This window comes from Etheostoma spectabile, unplaced genomic scaffold (genome assembly GCF_008692095.1).
Source record: "Etheostoma spectabile isolate EspeVRDwgs_2016 unplaced genomic scaffold, UIUC_Espe_1.0 scaffold394, whole genome shotgun sequence".
Taxonomy (NCBI): Eukaryota; Metazoa; Chordata; class Actinopteri; order Perciformes; family Percidae; genus Etheostoma; species Etheostoma spectabile.
The window spans coordinates 923,594-942,352 of NW_022605599.1; the positions used below are offsets into that span (position 1 = coordinate 923,594).

The 18,759-nt window shown below is 40.5% G+C and overlaps 1 protein-coding gene across 1 annotated transcript in view; it reads left to right on the forward strand.

Moving 5' to 3' along the window:
* The first annotated feature begins 1,590 nt into the window (after positions 1–1,590).
* Positions 1,591–18,759, forward strand: part of plcb3 (phospholipase C, beta 3 (phosphatidylinositol-specific)) — a 75,348-nt gene continuing 58,179 nt past the window's right edge. The window contains exons 1-2 of the mRNA XM_032511567.1: positions 1,591–2,324; positions 16,008–16,094. Coding sequence (XP_032367458.1) covers positions 2,226–2,324; positions 16,008–16,094 — 186 coding nt within the window. The 5' untranslated portion in view covers positions 1,591–2,225. The remainder of the gene's footprint in view (positions 2,325–16,007; positions 16,095–18,759) is intronic.

Below are 18,759 nucleotides of genomic sequence, written 5' to 3' on the forward strand. Positions count from 1 at the left end.
TGTGATTTTTTTAATAACATTACTGGATGCACAAGTAAATCTTCACTGTCAACACCAAGGAAGCCCCCTTTAGGCAATTAAGGTATAATACAAAAAAGTTATACAGCTTTTGATTATGCGTCTGCTTCCTGCAGACTACACTAAGGAGATTACTCTAATACAGCAGTGTTAAACTCAACTTCACTAAGGGCCACACTGGAAAATAAGACTCACATCAAGGGCCAGACATGTTTGGTTTATTAATATGCTTTTATTTAATTAAAATAGGAAAATATCAATGTCATATAGTCTTCTCACTTACAGTTTGGTATACATAAAGTTCTAAAGAAGTGAGCAAAAAGTTCCTCAGCCATCATAGAAAATGTCAATAAAAGTGGCAAAAACAACAGAAAAAGTGAGAAATTGTCAAAAAATATGACAATACCGTGAAAAGCGACAAAAACTAGGTGGGCCAAAATGTATTGTGAACCTAAATTGATATGCAGGCCGGATCATAATCCGGCCCCTCGCATAGGGCCTTGAGTTTGACACATATGCTCTAATATGTCTACAGGTATGCATGCGTGCCTGTGATATTAATGAACCTTACACAATTGTATATGTCTGCTGTGTCAGCGGTTCCCAGAGTTTTTGGTATGCGGCCCCTTAAAGCAACCCTTCACAAGTGCATAGTTGTGGAATGTAACTAAGGTACTTAGGTACTTGTCCTTTCCTTGAGTATTTTCATTTTATGAAGGCCACATGGACATTAGCAGAGAAACCAACAAGATGCTCACTGATTCCTTTAATTAATGAAGAGGTGAAGGTACGGATTATTACACCCAAAATAAAAAACATTAAAAACAGAAATAATTGGAGAAAAGACAGAAACACTTCTTCTGCATTCCTATGCATTTTATCATCTTGTGCCCCATGAGATTCATCCCGGCTGTCAGTGTTACTAATATGTGGATGGACAGTATATGCTTACAATAAACATAGATTCATATTTGTATTTAACACTGTGCTACAATTCAGAGAAGGCTTATGATGGGATTCCTCTCCATAACACCTGAGTGTTCTGTGTGCACTGCTGAAGGCTGTAGGACCCAAACACTCATTAAAAGGCAAAGTCAATGTCGCCCGTATGGGAAGTAATACATTACCTGGGACACCAGCTGTACGATGTCCTCTGGGGCTCCAGACAAGCCACGACCCGTAGTGAAGTCACCAGGTTATCTGGCTTGAGTTTACAGACTACACATTTTCAATTAGAAAATGATTTATATTGATTTATAAATCAGATCTTAAGAATGGAGGATTTATTGGAAGAGACTACATAGTTGCATTGTGGGAATTGTAGGACCAAAAGTAACACATATTTCAGCCTGTTGCTTTTATTTTGACGATTTTTTTTTCTTCCCCAAAACCTTATGGAAGTACAGTACTAAATGAAGTACACATACAAGCTGTAGACTTTTAGCAAATCTGTCCTGTTTTTCTTTCATCATTTCCAATCTAAATTGAAGGAGAAATGCAGACAGACTGGCAGGCAGAGGAAGAGAATTAAAACACACCCCTTTTACACAAACTGACTTCCCTCCTCTCTCGTTCCTCACTCACTCAGCGCTATCTGACGCTGTCCTTCTTCCTCACACACTCCTCTCGGAATCTTCTCATTTTTTCGCTCCACACAAAACATGCAGGGAGGAGAGGAGGGGGAAGGAAGAAACGCGTCGGAGGCGACAAGAGAGAGAGAGGAAGCAGAGAAAGTTGGTAGAGGAACGAAAGGGCAAGAGGAGAGGAGAGGGGTCGACCAGATGGGAGGAAGGAAGGATAGGATCTCTCTGCGGGCTCAAGTGCGCGATTAAAGGATTCTGCATGAATAAACAAATATATGAATCAAAGCCTATAATAACAAAAGAGCAGTAGGCGCGCCTCCGCTTTGCGTGGACGCGGACAAGACAGCGGCGGTGCGCGCTGAAAACAGTCAAGTCCTGTCTTTCTCTGTTTGGATTTTGCTCCTCATGTTCTTCAAACTCTCGGCGAGGTTCACTTACTTTTGAGGTCAGTGTCTGAAAAACTTTCCCTCCCCTCGGCCTCCCAAGTCACCGTCTCCCCGGAAAAGAAACCCCAGCTCCGGGGTGGAAGGGAAGGAAGGCAGAGCGTTTTTGGTTCCTTCCGAGGAGACCAGCTCGCCGTAGCCGGGGTTTAGGCGTTGGCACCCGGGCAGGCAGTCCCTCGCCATGGCCGGGGCCAAGCCGGGAGTACACGCGCTGCAGCTCAAACCCGTGTCCGTCCACGAAGCGCTGAAGAAGGGGGGCAAATTCATCAAATGGGACGAGGTGAGAATGTAATGTTTAAAACTTGTTTTCTTCCCGGGTCAGCACTTTTTTTTTTTACGCCTCAAAGTGAAACGAGTCATTGTTTTCTGAACAAGAAGTTCTCCTGATCTGATCAACTTAGGACGAGAGGCAGACACCATGAGACATGACAGCCTGATTTTGATAGGAGCCCACTGTTGTGAAGTGTGTGTTTGTTTGAGTGTGCGCGTGCGTGTGTGTTGAAAGAGACAAACACGGATAATGTGTATAAGTAGCCTGGTGTGCAGGTGTGCGCATAGCCTCACAAAAATGCGCTGAAAACAGAAGCCCCACTATGCGAGTGTGTGTTTGTCTGATACTCCCTGGGTAGGTGCCGGGTGTTGTGTGGCCTCTTCTTCTGTGGTGTGTGTGTGTTGTGTGGGTGGTGTTGGGCCCCCTTGTGGTGGTGTGTGTGTGTGTGTGTGTGTGTGTTGTGTGTGTGGGTGTGTGTGTGTGTGGTGGTGTGGGTGTGTGTGGTGTGGTGTGGTTGAATTCTTGTCAAGCGGTTTCCCTCGGGTCAGGTTCAGTTCAGACACCCCTCTATTTCCCTATCGTTCTTCTGTTTGACTTTGCCCGCTTATTCCCAGCGGATAGAGAAGAGAAGCACTGTCTGAGTGCACCTTGAGCGTGAATCACACACTCTGAAAAGTCACTTTTTATAATTAGTAAAAACGTAACCAACATTTTTAACGAGTTTTTTGTTTTTGTTTCTATTACTGTTTTAATAACAGTCAAAGAAATTCATTTTGGCAACTCCGTGTGTGTGTGTGTGTGTGTGTGTGTGTGTGTGTGTGTGTGTGGTGTGTGTGTGTGTGGGGTGTGTGTGGTTGTGTGTGTGTGTGTGTGGGTGTGTGTGTGTGGTGTGGTGTGTGTGTGTGTGTGTGTGTGTGTGTGTGGGTGGGCCATTCTGCAATCTACCCCACAGAGTAAATAGGTGTGTGTCCATGTGTTGAGCGGCCATAATGATTAACTGAGTTGCTGAGTCTGACTAACCTAAGTCTTCCAACTAATGCGTGTGTGTGTGTGATCGCAACATTGCATGAAAAGGTCCATAGTTCTAATAAGGCTGTTATCATACGTTTTGATCAAACTTTGGAGATATGAGGTCAGGTGTGGACACACACACACACACACACACACACACACACACACACACACACACACACACACACACACACACACACACACACACACACACACACACACACATACACACACACACACTAACTCTTGCTCTCTCAAAGGGAATTCCCAGGAAATGGTTATGCTGGTGATCAAGTGTGTGAACACTCAAAAACATGTGCATGCTTTCTCCTTCTTATGTTTATATATATTTACATGTTTCATCCCTCTATTTGGTATTGCCCACTAAAGTCAACACGTGAATTATGGAGTATATATGGAGAAAGAAAACCCATCTTGGAGAGGAGGGAGTTGGGTGAGATGAGAAATGGAGAGAAAGTAAAATGCCAGTTTTCCAAAATGTACAGTTCATAAAATAATTACAGGAATGCTTTTGTATTTGGACACAAGATGTCAAAGATTATTAAACATCAGTAAACCCTCGTTGAGATGGTACAGATATCCTCTCTAACCAGTCAGGGCTTTTTCACAATTCAGGATTATACATACACCTTTTAAATGTGGAAGAGAAAGAATGATATCCAGGATATATTCAGTGCTTATTCATGTAACTGCTGCAGAAACAATGCTTTCCCTGAATGTAAAGACAAGACCGTCTGCAAGATAAGACTGCCAGTCTTCCCAATAGTCACCTTATTTACTCACTTTTGTCATAATGATAATTAATGGCTTGTAAAGGTGAATCATTTAGAAAAATATTAATCTTAAAATACTTAAATGGATACTCTGTGGATACTACTATTTTCAGTCCACCTCTGTGTCGTCTTTGTGTGGGCAGTGTGTTTAGATGATCCGCCGGATGACGCAAAACGAGCCATTTTGCGACATCTGGCGGATCTCATTAGATCTTGACTGCTCCAAGCTCTGTGCACTGCAGCCAAGGAGAGAAGAACGCACACACACACGCACACGCACACGCACACTTCATCTGAACACACTGCCCACACTGCCATGACACAGAGCTGGATTTGAATCTGGAAAATATCTTTTTAAGAATACTAACTTCTCAAACATGAGAAAATAAGAACTTGTTGCACTCAAATGTTCATTTTTTAAATTTGATTTTGTTGAGGCCTTTTTAACGAGGAAGTGCGTTGAGATGTCTCTTTTATAAAAGAAACCTGGCCAAAACGGCAGTGTAGCATTATCACAGATTCACTTAAAAAATACATTTACAACTTTCCCTACATAGCAATAGCATGACAGCATTGACTGTTTAATACAGTTGAATTACTTATGAATTATTTTCTTAATATCTTAGTTGAACACCTGGTGTTTTTATGTCTTGTAGATTATTCCAAAGCAAGGGTACAAGCAGTTTTTCACAAGTTCATAACAGACTCTAAGGGACTCTGAAGGTTATCCATATCAAATGAAGGATGAGTCAACCTGGCTCTGTTACAGAGAGAATCTCCTCTGTGCTGCAGAAATAATTGTACTACAGGGAGGTGCATAGAATTTTTTAAGGTTTATGTTTAAGATTTTTGTTATAAATTATTATAGATTAAAATATACAAACATTTTATTTATTATTTCACACACACACACACACACACACACACACACACACACACACACACACACACACACACACACACACACACACACACACACACACACACACACATAGTGCCTGAGGGCAGTGCTGCTTGTTTACATGAAAACCCCACTTTTCACCCCCTTATTTCTTTATCTTCTGTCTCTTTGGCCCTTCATCCTTTAGCCTCGTTTTTTCCTCCTTCACGTTTTAAATCCTATCTGTCGTTGAGCTTCTGCCGTCTACTGTAGGCCCATTAAATGATACACACACACACACACACACACACACACACACACACACACACACACACACACACAGATTCTTACAGGGGTGAGAAGAAGGAATCTGTTGCAAATTGACCGTCTTTCTTCTGTTTCGGCTTGTGTACACACGTGTTCTTGTGTGTGTGAATGACTTCCTGTTCGAGCTTGTTGTAAGGATCCAGAACCAAACCATTTTCTTTCTCTCTCCTTCCTTCTCTGCTTTCCTCCGCCTGCTGCTGCTCCACCCTCTGCAGCCCGGCCACAATTCAATTTAGAAAAATTCCAACTGGAATTCAGTTAAAATTCCTCCTAAACAACCAATTAAGCAAACAGAGACAGACAGCATGTCTACAGAGCAGCTCTCTGACAGTGTGGCCCAGAGCGCACAAAAGTCAAATACAAGAATCATCTTTACACCTCACATTTCCCTACTCTGCACAGTGTTTAATTCAGATAATATTTGCACCTGGTGTTCAAATACAGTTTTATATATATATATGTGTACACTGACCAAAATTATTATATAATAATTGGTCAGTGTGATATATGTGTGTGTATATACATATATATATATATATATATATATATATATGTATATATAAATAAATAATTAGTTTTTGCCCCATTTTTTATTAGCTGAACTCAGACTTTTTCTACGTACACAAAAGGCTTATTTCTCTCAAATATTGTTCACAAATCTGTCTAAAGCACTTCTCCTTTGCTAAAATAATCCATCCACCTCAGTGTTGTGGCATTAGAAGATGCTGATCAGACAGCATGATTGTTGCACAGATGTGCCTTAGGTTGGTCACAATAAAAGGCCACTCTAAAATGTGCAGTTTTTTCACAGAGCAGTGCCACAGATGTTGCAAGTTTGAGGGAGCGTGCAGTTGGCACTAACTGCAGGAATGTCCACCAGAGCTGTTGCCCGTGAATTAAATGTTCATTTCTTTAACATAAGACATCTCCAAAGGTGTTTCAGAGAATTTGGCAGTACATCCAACTGGCCTAACAACCACAGACCACATGTAACCACACCAGCCCAGGACCTCCACATCCAGCATCTTCACCTCCAAGATCGTCTGAGACCAGCCACCCCGACAGCTGGTGCAATAATCGGTTTATATAACCAAAGAATTTCTGCACAAACTGTCAGACTCTCTCCAGCTCATCCTCATGCTCGTCGTCCTCATCGTCTCGACCTGACTGTGGTGAGCAAATGGTCACATTCGACGGCATCTTGCACTTTGGAGAGGTGTTCTCTTCATGGAGGAATCCCAGTTTTCACTGTACAGGGCAGATGGCAGACAGCGAGTATGGGGTAGTGAGGGTGAGTGGTTTGCTGATGTCAACCTTGTGGATCGAGTGGCCCATGGTGGCGGTGGGGTTATGGTATGGGCTGGCGTATGTTATGGACAATGAACACAGTGTAGGTAAATTTTGGATGCACAGAGATACCGTGAACGAGATCCTGAGGCCCATTGTTGTGCCATTCACCCACAACCATCACCTCATGTTGCAGCATAAGAACCCCAGGCTCCAAGTTGCAAGGATCTGTACACAATTCCTGGACGCTGAACACATCCCAGTTCTTGCATGGCCAGCATACTCACCGGACATGTCACCCATTGAACATGTTTGGGATGCTCTGGATTGGCGTATACGGCAGCGTGTTCCAGGTCCTGCCAATATTCAATAACCTTGCTCAGTCATTGAAGAGGAGTGGACCAACATTCCACAGGTCACAATCAATAACCTGATCAACTCTGTGTGAAGGAGATGTGTTGCACTGCATGAGGCAAATGGTGGTCCCGCCCATCTCATAATGCCACACAAGTGAGGTGGATGGATTATTTCGCCAAAGGAAAAGTGGTCACTTACAGATTTAGACAGATTTGTGAACAAGTTTAATGATAAGATCATTACCACTTTTGTGTGTGTATGGTAAACATAAAGTTGCAGCCAGTTAGCTTAGCATCAAGAATTAGAAAAATGATAAACATATATGTGGACATTTGAAGACTAAACTCATATATTATTATAGTATGTCTTATTTGTTACGTCGGCTCAAACATTCCAACTGCTAAACTAAGAAAAGACCAGCTGTTTCCCCGATTCCGGTCGTTATGCTATTAAGCTAACAATGTGGTAACAATCTTCTCCTCTAACTCAGCAAGAAAGCAAATGAGTTAAGGGTGCCATTGTTAACCTCGGGACCAGTTAAAAGTTTCCTGGAATTCCATAAAACACTGCCTGCCTAATGTTTTATTTTAAGGCTGATGAAACATTTTCTTTTTTTCAGGGGTGACTGAAATCTTTTTCTTCTTCTTTTTTTTGGGATGCATTCTGCCCCTGCATGTTGGGACTTGCCGAACACCTCCTTTTGTCTTCTTGTTTTTTTTTTTTTCTACCGGCTTGGCTTTGGCAAGTTTTTTGAAAACAGTCACTGTATATTACAGCATGAAATAGTTTTATGATGCCACAGCAGCACTGATGAAAAATGCCCACTGGAGGAGCTTTGATCGATCATCCTAAACTAAGACAAATAATAACAAGATTTTCCTAATGCCGTCCTAACACAAGGCGAGATGATTGTGTAATGGCTTGGAAAGCATTTGACAGAGAGATGCGTGACATAACAGCCAATAGATCAAAATGAACCGTTTCTATCCTAAGAAGTAGATCTCTTCTGCAAGCAGAGGTGCTGTTTCATTCTTACTTGATGGGAAAACATAATGCGCTCCACTTGTTCCTGTGTGCCTGTATCAGAAATATGGATGACTCAGTTTAGCATTTGATAGATGCGTCAAGGCAGCAAGCCACAAATTGTCATCAGTCAATGAGCATGTTTACATGCACACCAATGTTCCTCTGTTATTCTGAATATAACAATATTCAGAATTTGATACAGATCATGTACATAGCATGTTCCGGTTGGATAGTCCAAATAAGACCTTTTGGCAAATGAAGCGTTTTCTGATTAAGACATGGAATATTCCGGTATTATTCAGATTTTAGAGGCATTGTTTGGACATGTATACAGCGCATTCTGAATATGCGTCTCAATCTGGGCTTTTACCGCAGGCTGATGGTCAGCTCTATATGTTTCTATGGTTGCTGTACACAAAGCAACCAGCCAACAGTTTTTTGCAAGGCTGCAGACCTGATGAGAAGGATAAACACAGCCACTTTTAAACATTATTAAAGTTAGGGGTATCAACAGGTTTTTTGGTATGCACACATCGCTATGCTGACCTTTTTTGTAAAGGTGGTTGGAGGAATGAAAGAGGGACGCTGTATTCACACGGTCCAACAACTCCACCTCCGGTGGAATACTTTGTATTTTGCATGGCTACATGTAAATGGGAATATTAGTGGAATATTCACTTGCATTAGCCATGTAAACAGTTTAGTCAGAATATCATCTTTTTGGAATAAGGGCTTAACCCTGAATATTTTGTGCATGTAAACGTAGTCAGGAAAGAGTAAATGTTTAGGAGATGAGAGTAAGAGGAGGAGGAAGAGCCGGCTTGTGGGAAGGTCCGACGTCGTGCCGAGAAACACTGCTGACATCCTGACAAAGTGGTGAGAAACGAGGGATGGAGGGAGAGAGAGGTGGAAGGTCAACCACAGCCACATGTTAAGTGTGCTACTGACATCTGGACTGCTCCATCTTTACTCCTTCCACTCTTATATTTTAAATGTATCTTATATGTCATCTCTTCCCCATTGTTTCTTTTGCCATCTTTCTATCACTCTCTCTTCCTCCTTCTATTAGTCTCAGCCTGTTCCTGTCTCTTAGTTTTGTTTCCCCTCTGTCCCCTTTTTTTCTGTCTGGTCTTCATTTTGGATCTCAGTCTGGTCTTGTGTAGTAACACTACTATGGTCGAGGGTCCTCCACTCCTACACAAGCTATCCAAACAGTCCCTTGTCATATTTGGTTATGTTATCCATATTTTAGGGCTTTAAAAACACTACAGTGTCTCAGTTGAATTGGTAGAGGTCTTGTTTGTCATCACACACTGCTTTTCGTTGTCGTCCTGTGAAATCATGCATCTCCAAAATGTCAAACTTCTCAAGCGATACATACCCCTTTTTAGCTTTGTAGCTTGATTTTATGATTCTGAAATGGTTTAGTTGGCTAAAAGTAATATTCAAATAAATCAAAGTAATAATCAAATAAATACAATTTTGGGAGACAATTAAAATTGGAGGATTTTATGGTGTGTTGTATATCTGTTTCACTTATCACTGTTTTGAATGTCATTAATGTTCAGAAAAACATTTTGTTAACAAAAATCTGTCTTTATTGCCAATAAATTAAACATAACAGAAAAACGTTACATAAAATGATGTTACAGAACCATTATCAACTATTGAACCATAACTAACATGTCACACACATAAAAAGGCTTCAAACACAACAAACAAAAACAAACAAAATCACACAAGACCACAAAAAACAATTAACTCCAGCTGTTCTGATATTCAGACCAGTCTGGAGCCTGTTGCCGTAACCCCCCCCCCCCTCACATATCATCAGTGTCCCATACAAAACCACAACAATATAAGTGCATGAACAGGAATAATTACAAATGATTACAATAATTCAGTACCAATGCAATAATGATGGGTACAACATGAACCCATGAATTAGAAACTTCTGCTTGTTTCGCCCCAAACGTACCAGCTGCTGTGTCCCTCCGTGTGATATAGGTATGTATATGTAATATATATATATATAACACATCTATTCGATGTATACAGTCCATTCAAGCAGAGAAATGCGGACTGTTGTGCAAATCACGTTAGCAGTAGCGATTAGCGTTAGCATTGCAAGTTAGCAATTTTAAAAAAAAGTTTCAGTTAGGAACATGGTTGCAAGTATATATGTACAGGACTGTATAGACCACAAAACAAGACTGTCGTAACTTTTAAAACAATTATTTAAGCCGAAAAGTACTTACATTTATGTGTCTCTCTGGTCGATGCGGCGGCAGACTTCTCTTTATTAATCCTTTTCTCCTGCGAGGGTTCCAGGAGCAGTTTTAGCAAGAAAAAAGTAATAAAAAATAGATAAAAAAGACAGTATAAAGACAACAAAATAACAATAATAATAAAAATAATAATAATAACAACAATAAGAAAATTTGTCAAATAAGCTAAGAAAAGACCATCAATTATTATTAAAGTGTCAGTGTTGAGTCCAGTGTTAAAGTGATAAAGTGACCAGGTGTGAATTTAAGTCCAGGTGGGCATGTATGTATGTCTGTATGTGTACTGTATGTAAGCATGTATGTATGTATGTATGTATGTATGTATGTATGTATGTATGTATGTATGTATGTATGTATGTATGTATGTATGTATGTTTTTATGTATGTATGTATGTATTGTCCTCTCTGCCCTATTTCCTCCTCCCCCCTAGTGAGGAGTTGTACAGTCTGATGGCATGAGGGACAAAGGAGCGATCAAGTTGGAGAGCAGAGATCACATTGCGATGATAACGAAAATACATACTTTGACCCAGGAAACGCTCGTTCGTTCCTCAGGAGTGTTGATTGGTGGTCAAACAACAGACGCTGGTAACCGGCGTCCCGGAGCTCTGTAATGGCTAAATACAATCAATGTGTTCACCTTACAGCGCTTTACTTCAAGTTTAAAATACTTTTTAAATTTGGGTTTATAATATACGGCCTATGGTCTAATGTGGAAGTAGCATTGATCACTAGTTCTGATCGGGCACACCCCAACCTTCCATCAACAAAAGGATAAGGACAGGATCCGCACATGAGCACATGTGACCTCATGTCTGAAAAGAAATCCACTTCATTTAACTTTCTACGACCTGCATACACTGGGGTCTTGTTCAGTTGGCTTTACGCTGCAGAATTAGTGCCTCATTTCCTGATTGGAAATTAGGTGCTGCAGTACCTAGGGTACATACTGTATGTACTAAAAGTTTTGCAGGAAAATCAAACCAACCAAGAGTGTAAACACACCTACTGTACACACTATGTATGTGCTAGTATGCATTGCTGTATGGATAAATTCATCCACCACATACACTCTACCACTGTACTAAGTTTTAACTTTATTGACCTGCTTTTTGTATTCTATTCTATAGCTAATTTTCCCTCTGTGGTCCCACTCTCTCCCTCTCTCTCATTCAAGTCCAAAGGTTACCTACTGTCACCAACTTTTAACATGTTGCCAAAGCAGCAGCTCAGACGCACTCACACTGAGTGCACACTGGCCCTCTTCCTCGCACCACTCCCGCAAGCTGTCGCCACACACACACACACACACACACACACACACACACACACACACACACACACACAGACAGTGTGACGGACCAAAGATCACTTTGAGCAGCCACTTTTTGTCAGTTTCTTTCACTAATGGCTTTCTCCTGACTCCCATTAAACAACACACACACACACACACACACACACACACACACACACACACACACACACACACACACACACACACACACACACACACACACACAAAATAATTTGTGGTGAGGGCAGTATGTAGGAAGAGAGAGGCAGAATAGCCGTGTTTGTCCTTATAGTTTGTGATTTTTTTTTTTAAGAGGGGCTCGTTAGCTAACGTCTGTCCATTTAAGACCTCAGATGGTGGTCCGTCTGTCCACTGAGTGTGTGTTTGACATTACGGTCAGGTAATGACATTGTTTGTCAGGGGACTAAGTGTTGGAGAGAGAGTGAATTGAAGGGATGATTGACATGGAGGGAAAGACAAACAAGAAAGAATGAAAAGAAAGAAAGGAAGAAGGCGAGACTACAGAAGATTTCTACATGTGGCAGTTAATTAGGGAGTGGAATGAGGTCCTATTATAGACCCACCCACCCACTCGCACGTAGAAAACACACCATTAGGTGCATGTTTACTGTAAAACACACTATCACAGAGCAGTTGCACTGAACTACAACTGGAAAAGACAATAAATGAATGATAAAGTTTAGTTATCATTAACCTGTTGATTGATTTGATTTATTCATTTGATCTATAAAATGTTCAAAAAATAGTTAATAAATGGCCATATAACGTCTGAAACCCAACAATGTTAAATTTATTAGAATACTAAAGATAGAATATAAGCAAATCTTCATTCAACGCAGGAGGATAAACCGTGTTGGGTGTCAGTGAATAAACAAAGTTAAGAGAAGGAGACACCTTATTCACCTCATGTCTACAGAGGCCATTTGAACACTTAGGGTGGGTACCTAAAGCACTTTGACTATAAAATGTTTCTCAAAACCTTGTACTAACAGGCACTGGCACCATATACAGATTCTGCTTAACAAATTTGAATTATTTACTGCAAAATAGAAATGCCTTCCTTAATGTACTCATCCAGCATTATAAAGACAATTTGCCCACATTATAATATTGCCTAGCAATGGTAATGGAGCATGAAATGGTTGCAAAAAAAAAGAATGTGAGGGTGCTCATACTGTTCCACCTACAAGCTGTCATCACCACTTTTAGATTGAAGTCAGTGAAGTTGATTGAAAAGTGGCAGAAAACAAAACGTAAATCTGACTCTTGAAATAGAGTGGCATACATTCTAAGATGGATTAAAGTAAAATCTGTCCAAGCACAATTGCATACTGTAGATGCAGATTTGTGTGTGTGTGTATTTTTTGGGTGTTGACCAATTGCAGCAAAGATTACCTAGAAATTTTCAAACAACGGTCTCATTGGCCTCCATTGACCAAGCCATGCATTTTGATTTGCATTATCATTTCATAGAAAGCACGGTTGTCTCTGCACTTTGACAACATTCTTCACCTTCCGAACTGGCTGTGTCCAGTTTGTGTTGTAAATTTACGTTCTCTTGTCTCACAAAGTCAAACCGAGCAGACAAAAAGGTGCAAATATATGCAAGCTCACAGGCGTCACTGCAAGTAAAAGAACTGCTCCGTGTTGACATCCAGCCACCAGCTGAAAAGAGCATCTGACATCAGGTCACAGCCTTTAGATGGTAATCCCAGTGTGAATTGGAGTTGTACAGTTTTCCACTGTTTCCAGTGAGTAAACACAGGTCATAAGTTCAATGATTCATCATGCAGGGTCTGCTTCACATTTGAAGTTAAAGTTAAGCTGTCACATGAAAGTACAGGAAGACATCCTGATAACTTCCCAGCTGGTTGGTGGTACGGAGCGTATAGAGCTGTATGGAGATGTATGGAGCTGCATGGAGCTGTATGGAGCTGTATAGAGATGTAAGGAGCTGCATGGAGCTGTATAGAGATGTATAGAGATGTACGGAGCTGTATGGAGCTGTATAGAGCTGTAGGGAGCTGTGTGGAAGTAGTCTCCTAATCACCTAAGTTAGGAATGCCTACTTTAAAAAGACTATTTACTGTGGCTAATTAAGGTCTCACAATGTGGCTGGACTTTGATCTCATGCTCTCTTCTTCTACTCCTGATCTTTTTGTTTCCTTCTCTTTTTCAACCTCCACAATCCCCCCCCAATCCCTCTCCTATCCATCTTTTCTCCCATCTTTCTCTCTCTCAAACATTCTCTTTTCCTCTCTGTGTTCCTTCTGTCCCTCTCCCATGCCAAACATTCACCTCTCCTGCTATCTCCTTCTCTGTTAGCCGACTGTGGAGCCTAAACTCAAGGTATGTTCGGTTAAAATGCACTAAATCTGTGCATTTCCTGGGAATGAGACAAAAGTTTAAGCTTTAAGGAATAGTTCAACATTAAGGGAAATACACTTAATCGCTTTCTTGCGGAGAGATTGACAACAAGCACTGTTAGCTTAACGTAGGTATAAAGATGGGTAATCAGATATCCTGGCTCGGTCTGAAGATAGCTGTCGTCCTTTATTTAAGCCAAGCATGATCATTGTGAGTATATACGCATATGAGTCAAATAGTTCTTTATGGAGTCTCATAAAGTGATAATGTAGCATTAATTAATTTGCTTACTTCATTGATGAATTGATCTATAACAATTATTTTATGCTAGATTGTGTTCGTTAAGCATAATTTGAAATCATTCCATCTTGAATAATTATTCAAATATTCAACATTTCTTACTTTCATGTGGTGAACATGAAACTACTAGTCTACTGGAAATCCCCCACATAAAACCCACAATCGTTGTTTCCTATTAACTTTTATGATTGGAATGTCCTTTTTAGGCCTAGTGGATGAAATTAAGCTTCATTGCTTAAGTTGCATGTTTGGCAATTTGAGGAATTAGCATACTAAGCTAATAAAGTTTAGATGCTGCTGGTGAATAGGGTATGACATGACATTAAGACAATGTTGGTATGACAAGTTATCTGAAATGTTATGTGTAAATATGCGAATGAGGCATGCTCTTATTTAATGTGTGCAAATTTTCATACACATCCATTGCTTAGTTAAAATCATATAGTAGTCATTGGATTTGTTCTACACCATATTAAGAAATGCCGTTTGTATGTGGTTAGTTGTTAGTGTATTGTGTTTCTGTGCATTTCCTCTGATAGGTTTGTGTGGACTGCCATGCAGATCTTTCTCTCTCTGATCATTCTGATATTGATGCTCATGATGACATGTATACATGAGTCATCTGTCACTGCAATAACAAACGATCTGGATCATCGTTGTTGTTTCCCAGGATGTCTGGACAGTATGTTTGTCTGTTGGACCGAAGTATGGCTCCTTACCACTGTAATTACAGAGCCAGTAGCTCTGTGTGTTTACGTGTGCGGTCATGGTATCTTGCGTATAACCCCATAATGATGATGACATGTTTATGCAGGCTTCCATCATTACACATGAATAATATCTTCATGCTGGCAAAACTGTGTGGTTTTTCTACAACAAAAACACATGCACAGAAACACACAATGTAATACCTGATTGTCGACATTCCCATAATGCCAAGGCATCATACAACGGCAGGTACCGCTAGGCCACATCCATAAGCTGCTTTTTTCATATAGTTTTCAAAAATACTGGCTGTTCATTTCTGAAACAAAATTATGGTTTCATACGTTCTGGCTCTTATTTTCATAACTGTGGCTAAACAGAGGTATCACTTTTTCCAAAAATCTACTTACAATAAAGTAAACTGACACGTTTAAAAAAAAAAAAGTTTTGATCTAGTTCAAATACAGGCCACGTAGCCCGGTCCTAAACTACGACGGCCTATTAGGACTATTCTAGGTAGGGGAAAAAAACATACGGGGGGGGGGGGGGGGGGGGGGGGGGGGGGGGGGGGGGGGTAGGATTTCCAGATAAAAATCCAAATTTCAGAGATTAGTTGTAAATTCATGATAAAAAATGATATTCTCTTAAAGTGGAAAAATTTATTAGAAAAAAAATTGTTTTTTTTGTGTTCTTGTTTGTGCTATTTTTCTGCCAGAAAAGGATACAAATGTAGGAGTGATTAATAAAAGAGAAGCTAAATGCTACATGTATAACTTCTTAATGTAAAATCCTTTTCTAATTCTAATTAATTTAATCTTTCACGTTTTTTTTCTTGGAAAATGACTGCCCTGCTTTTAAATTCTTAATTTGTTATACTAAACTGTACAAATAACATTCTGCGGTTCATTTGGTAGTTTTCTCCATTTTGTGTGTGTGTGTGTGTGTGTGCGTGTGCGTGTGCGTGTGCGTGCGTGCGTGCGAAAGATGGATGTTATTATTAGTCCCTCTAATATCTCTTTTTCTGTTATTATCTAGGAGCCCAACAGCGGCCCCCCCACCCTCGTAACCCTGAAAGTTGACCCAGATGGATTTTTTCTCTACTGGACTGGAGGATCCAATCTGGTGAGACACACACAGACACAGACACACACACAGTGGTTGGTTTGAAGGTTGGCCAAATGGACTCACAAAGTATTCACGAAAGCAGACGTGAACATCTACAAATGGGCCAATCTATAGCAGACCACACTGGATTTTGAACGCACCAATAGGAGTGCCAATATGGACGTTACACTTGTTTGTTTGAAGTCTACCACATGTCTTTGTCTTCTATCGTCTTTCTAAATAGTTGGTTCTTCTTCCTCTCTCTCTGTGTCTCTTTGTCTCTTATTGTGGTCTATCCAGTCCATTAGTTCAACCAAAATGGCTTTTATCAATTTGTCTTGTTTGCCTTTTCCTTTCCCCTGTTCCTCCTTCTCCCTGATGTCTTTGTGGTCTTCATCCTTTTAGCCCTCCATCTCTTTCCCTCCATCAAACTACGTATACTTCCCAACAACCACCCTCCCCACCATGTCTTTTGGTGGCTGTGCTGAACCCTCGTAACATCTTTGGTCCTCTGGGGTCAAAATGACCCCACCTGGCTTGACTGTTATAAACAGTTGTCCATCAATTCTGCGTTGCACCTTTAGTCTTACTTCAGTTCAAACCACTGCTGCACATTTTTCCCTTTGTTTTGGAATTTAGAGCCAATGGACCTTATTCACGTAAAAGTATACCCTGTTTTTGAGTAAAAATAAAATGAAACTATGAATTATTTTTGACCTAATATTATTTTGACTATTTGACTTATCACAGAGTGGTATATGTCAAAGTTTAGTGAGGATGCTGTTTTAGAATCATTTGGATTTTTTTTCAACTTTTATTTAAATAATATTTAGTAGATACTTCACCTGATTCTCTATTAAGGCTTTAATAACTTAATTCAAAGACATTTACTCCATTTTATTTTTATTTCATTTGAAATTTAACCTCTGGGCCCTGAGGCCATTTTTACAGTTTAATTTCCGTCTGGATTTATTTTATAATAACTTGTAAAACACAACCCTGTTGTCTACAGTCAAGATTGAACTCATTTTTTCAGGAACAAACTGGGTTATTGAATATTTGGGTTGCAGTGAGGTCACTTGCATGTTAAAAATGGTTGTAGGGCCTTAAGATAAATAAATAAATAATGAATCTTCCAGATATGTATGATATCACAGACATATAATCCCTCAGCCATTTCCATTCTAAAAAACACTTCTCATATGTCTTGGGAGTCACACTGTGAAGAAAATAATCATTATAACTTATACAGTTGACAAATACATGCATTTTTTCCAAAAAAGTCAAGACGTTTTGCTGTCATACATTTAGTAGTAGCCAATAATAACATATAATGTCATATTTATTGATATTACACCCACAGCAATGTTAACAAGCAAATATGTCTAAATATTGCATTATTTTGCTTCAATAGAGTCTATGGCATTTTGGTCCCTCTGGCCTTCCATACAAGAGTTTGCCTTATCTCCCATATATGGGCATGTACTTCCTGAAACAATAGACGGGACAGACAGGGCAGACGCTGAGGAGCGATCTAGCGAGAAAACGACCAAAACGCGATGAATTATGGTAAAAAAGTGGATCAATCTGGATATAACTATGGATTTAAAGCCCAGAGGCTAAAGCTCTAGGCTGGATAGACAAACCCCTGTAGAGGCTAAAAGACCCGGAAAAGACTTCCGTAAAGCCGAAAGCGTCAGATTCAAACGAAACCGAAAGTGAGTAAATCGCTTGTATGGTTCAAAAGTTAATCAGAGGTACTTTTAAACTCGTGGGCGAGTGTCTCGGGCTCAGAGGGTTAAGGTCAATAAGACAGGTCAAGTGAACCTATGTCATCAATTGGAGACTTTGCGTATGCAGTTGGACTTTGGTAGCTTGTGTGTGTGTGTGTGTTGTGTGTGTGTGTGTGTGTGTGTGTGGTGTGGTGTGTGTGTGTGTGTGTGTGTGTGTGTGTGTGTGTGTGGGTTAGATGATGGTGACTTGTATCTCTCTCTGCTGTCAACATGCATCGTCCGTCATCCGGAATGGAAAGCCAGATCAATGTTTTGTCCTTTTTTATTTGGTTTAAGATTAGTTTTGGGGTATTTTTAGACAGCTGAAGATATGAAAGGGGAGAGGTGGAATGACATGCAGCAAAGAGCCGCAAGTTGGAGTGGAACCTGGGCGCCAATGTTTAATCCTTTGACTGGAAATATTCTTCTATCTGGGTCCTCTTCCTTACTGATTCTTTCTCATCAGCTGGTCTCATGGGGCGGCTGTGGCTCAGTGGTAGAGCGGTTGCCTGCCAATTGGAAGGTTGGTGGTTCGATCCCCGCCCCTGCAGTCATTGTCGAAGTGTCCCTGGGCACTGAACCCCGAGTTGCCCCCCGGTGCTGCACAGAGTGTGAATGTGTGTGAGTGTTTATCTGATGAGCAGGTGGCACCTTGTACGGCAGCCCCGGCCACAGTGTATGAATGTGTGTGAATGGTGAATGTTTCCTGTAGATGTAAAAGCGCTGTAGTAGTTGTTAAGACTGGAAAAGCGCTATATAAATACAGCACATTTACATTCATCTTCATCATAATAGATGCAGTCCTCCACTTCTGACACTTCCACTATTTCAGCTTTAGATTCTACCTCATCCTTTAAGTCTTCATCTTCATCATAATAGATGCAGTCCTTTACTTCTGATACTTCTAATGT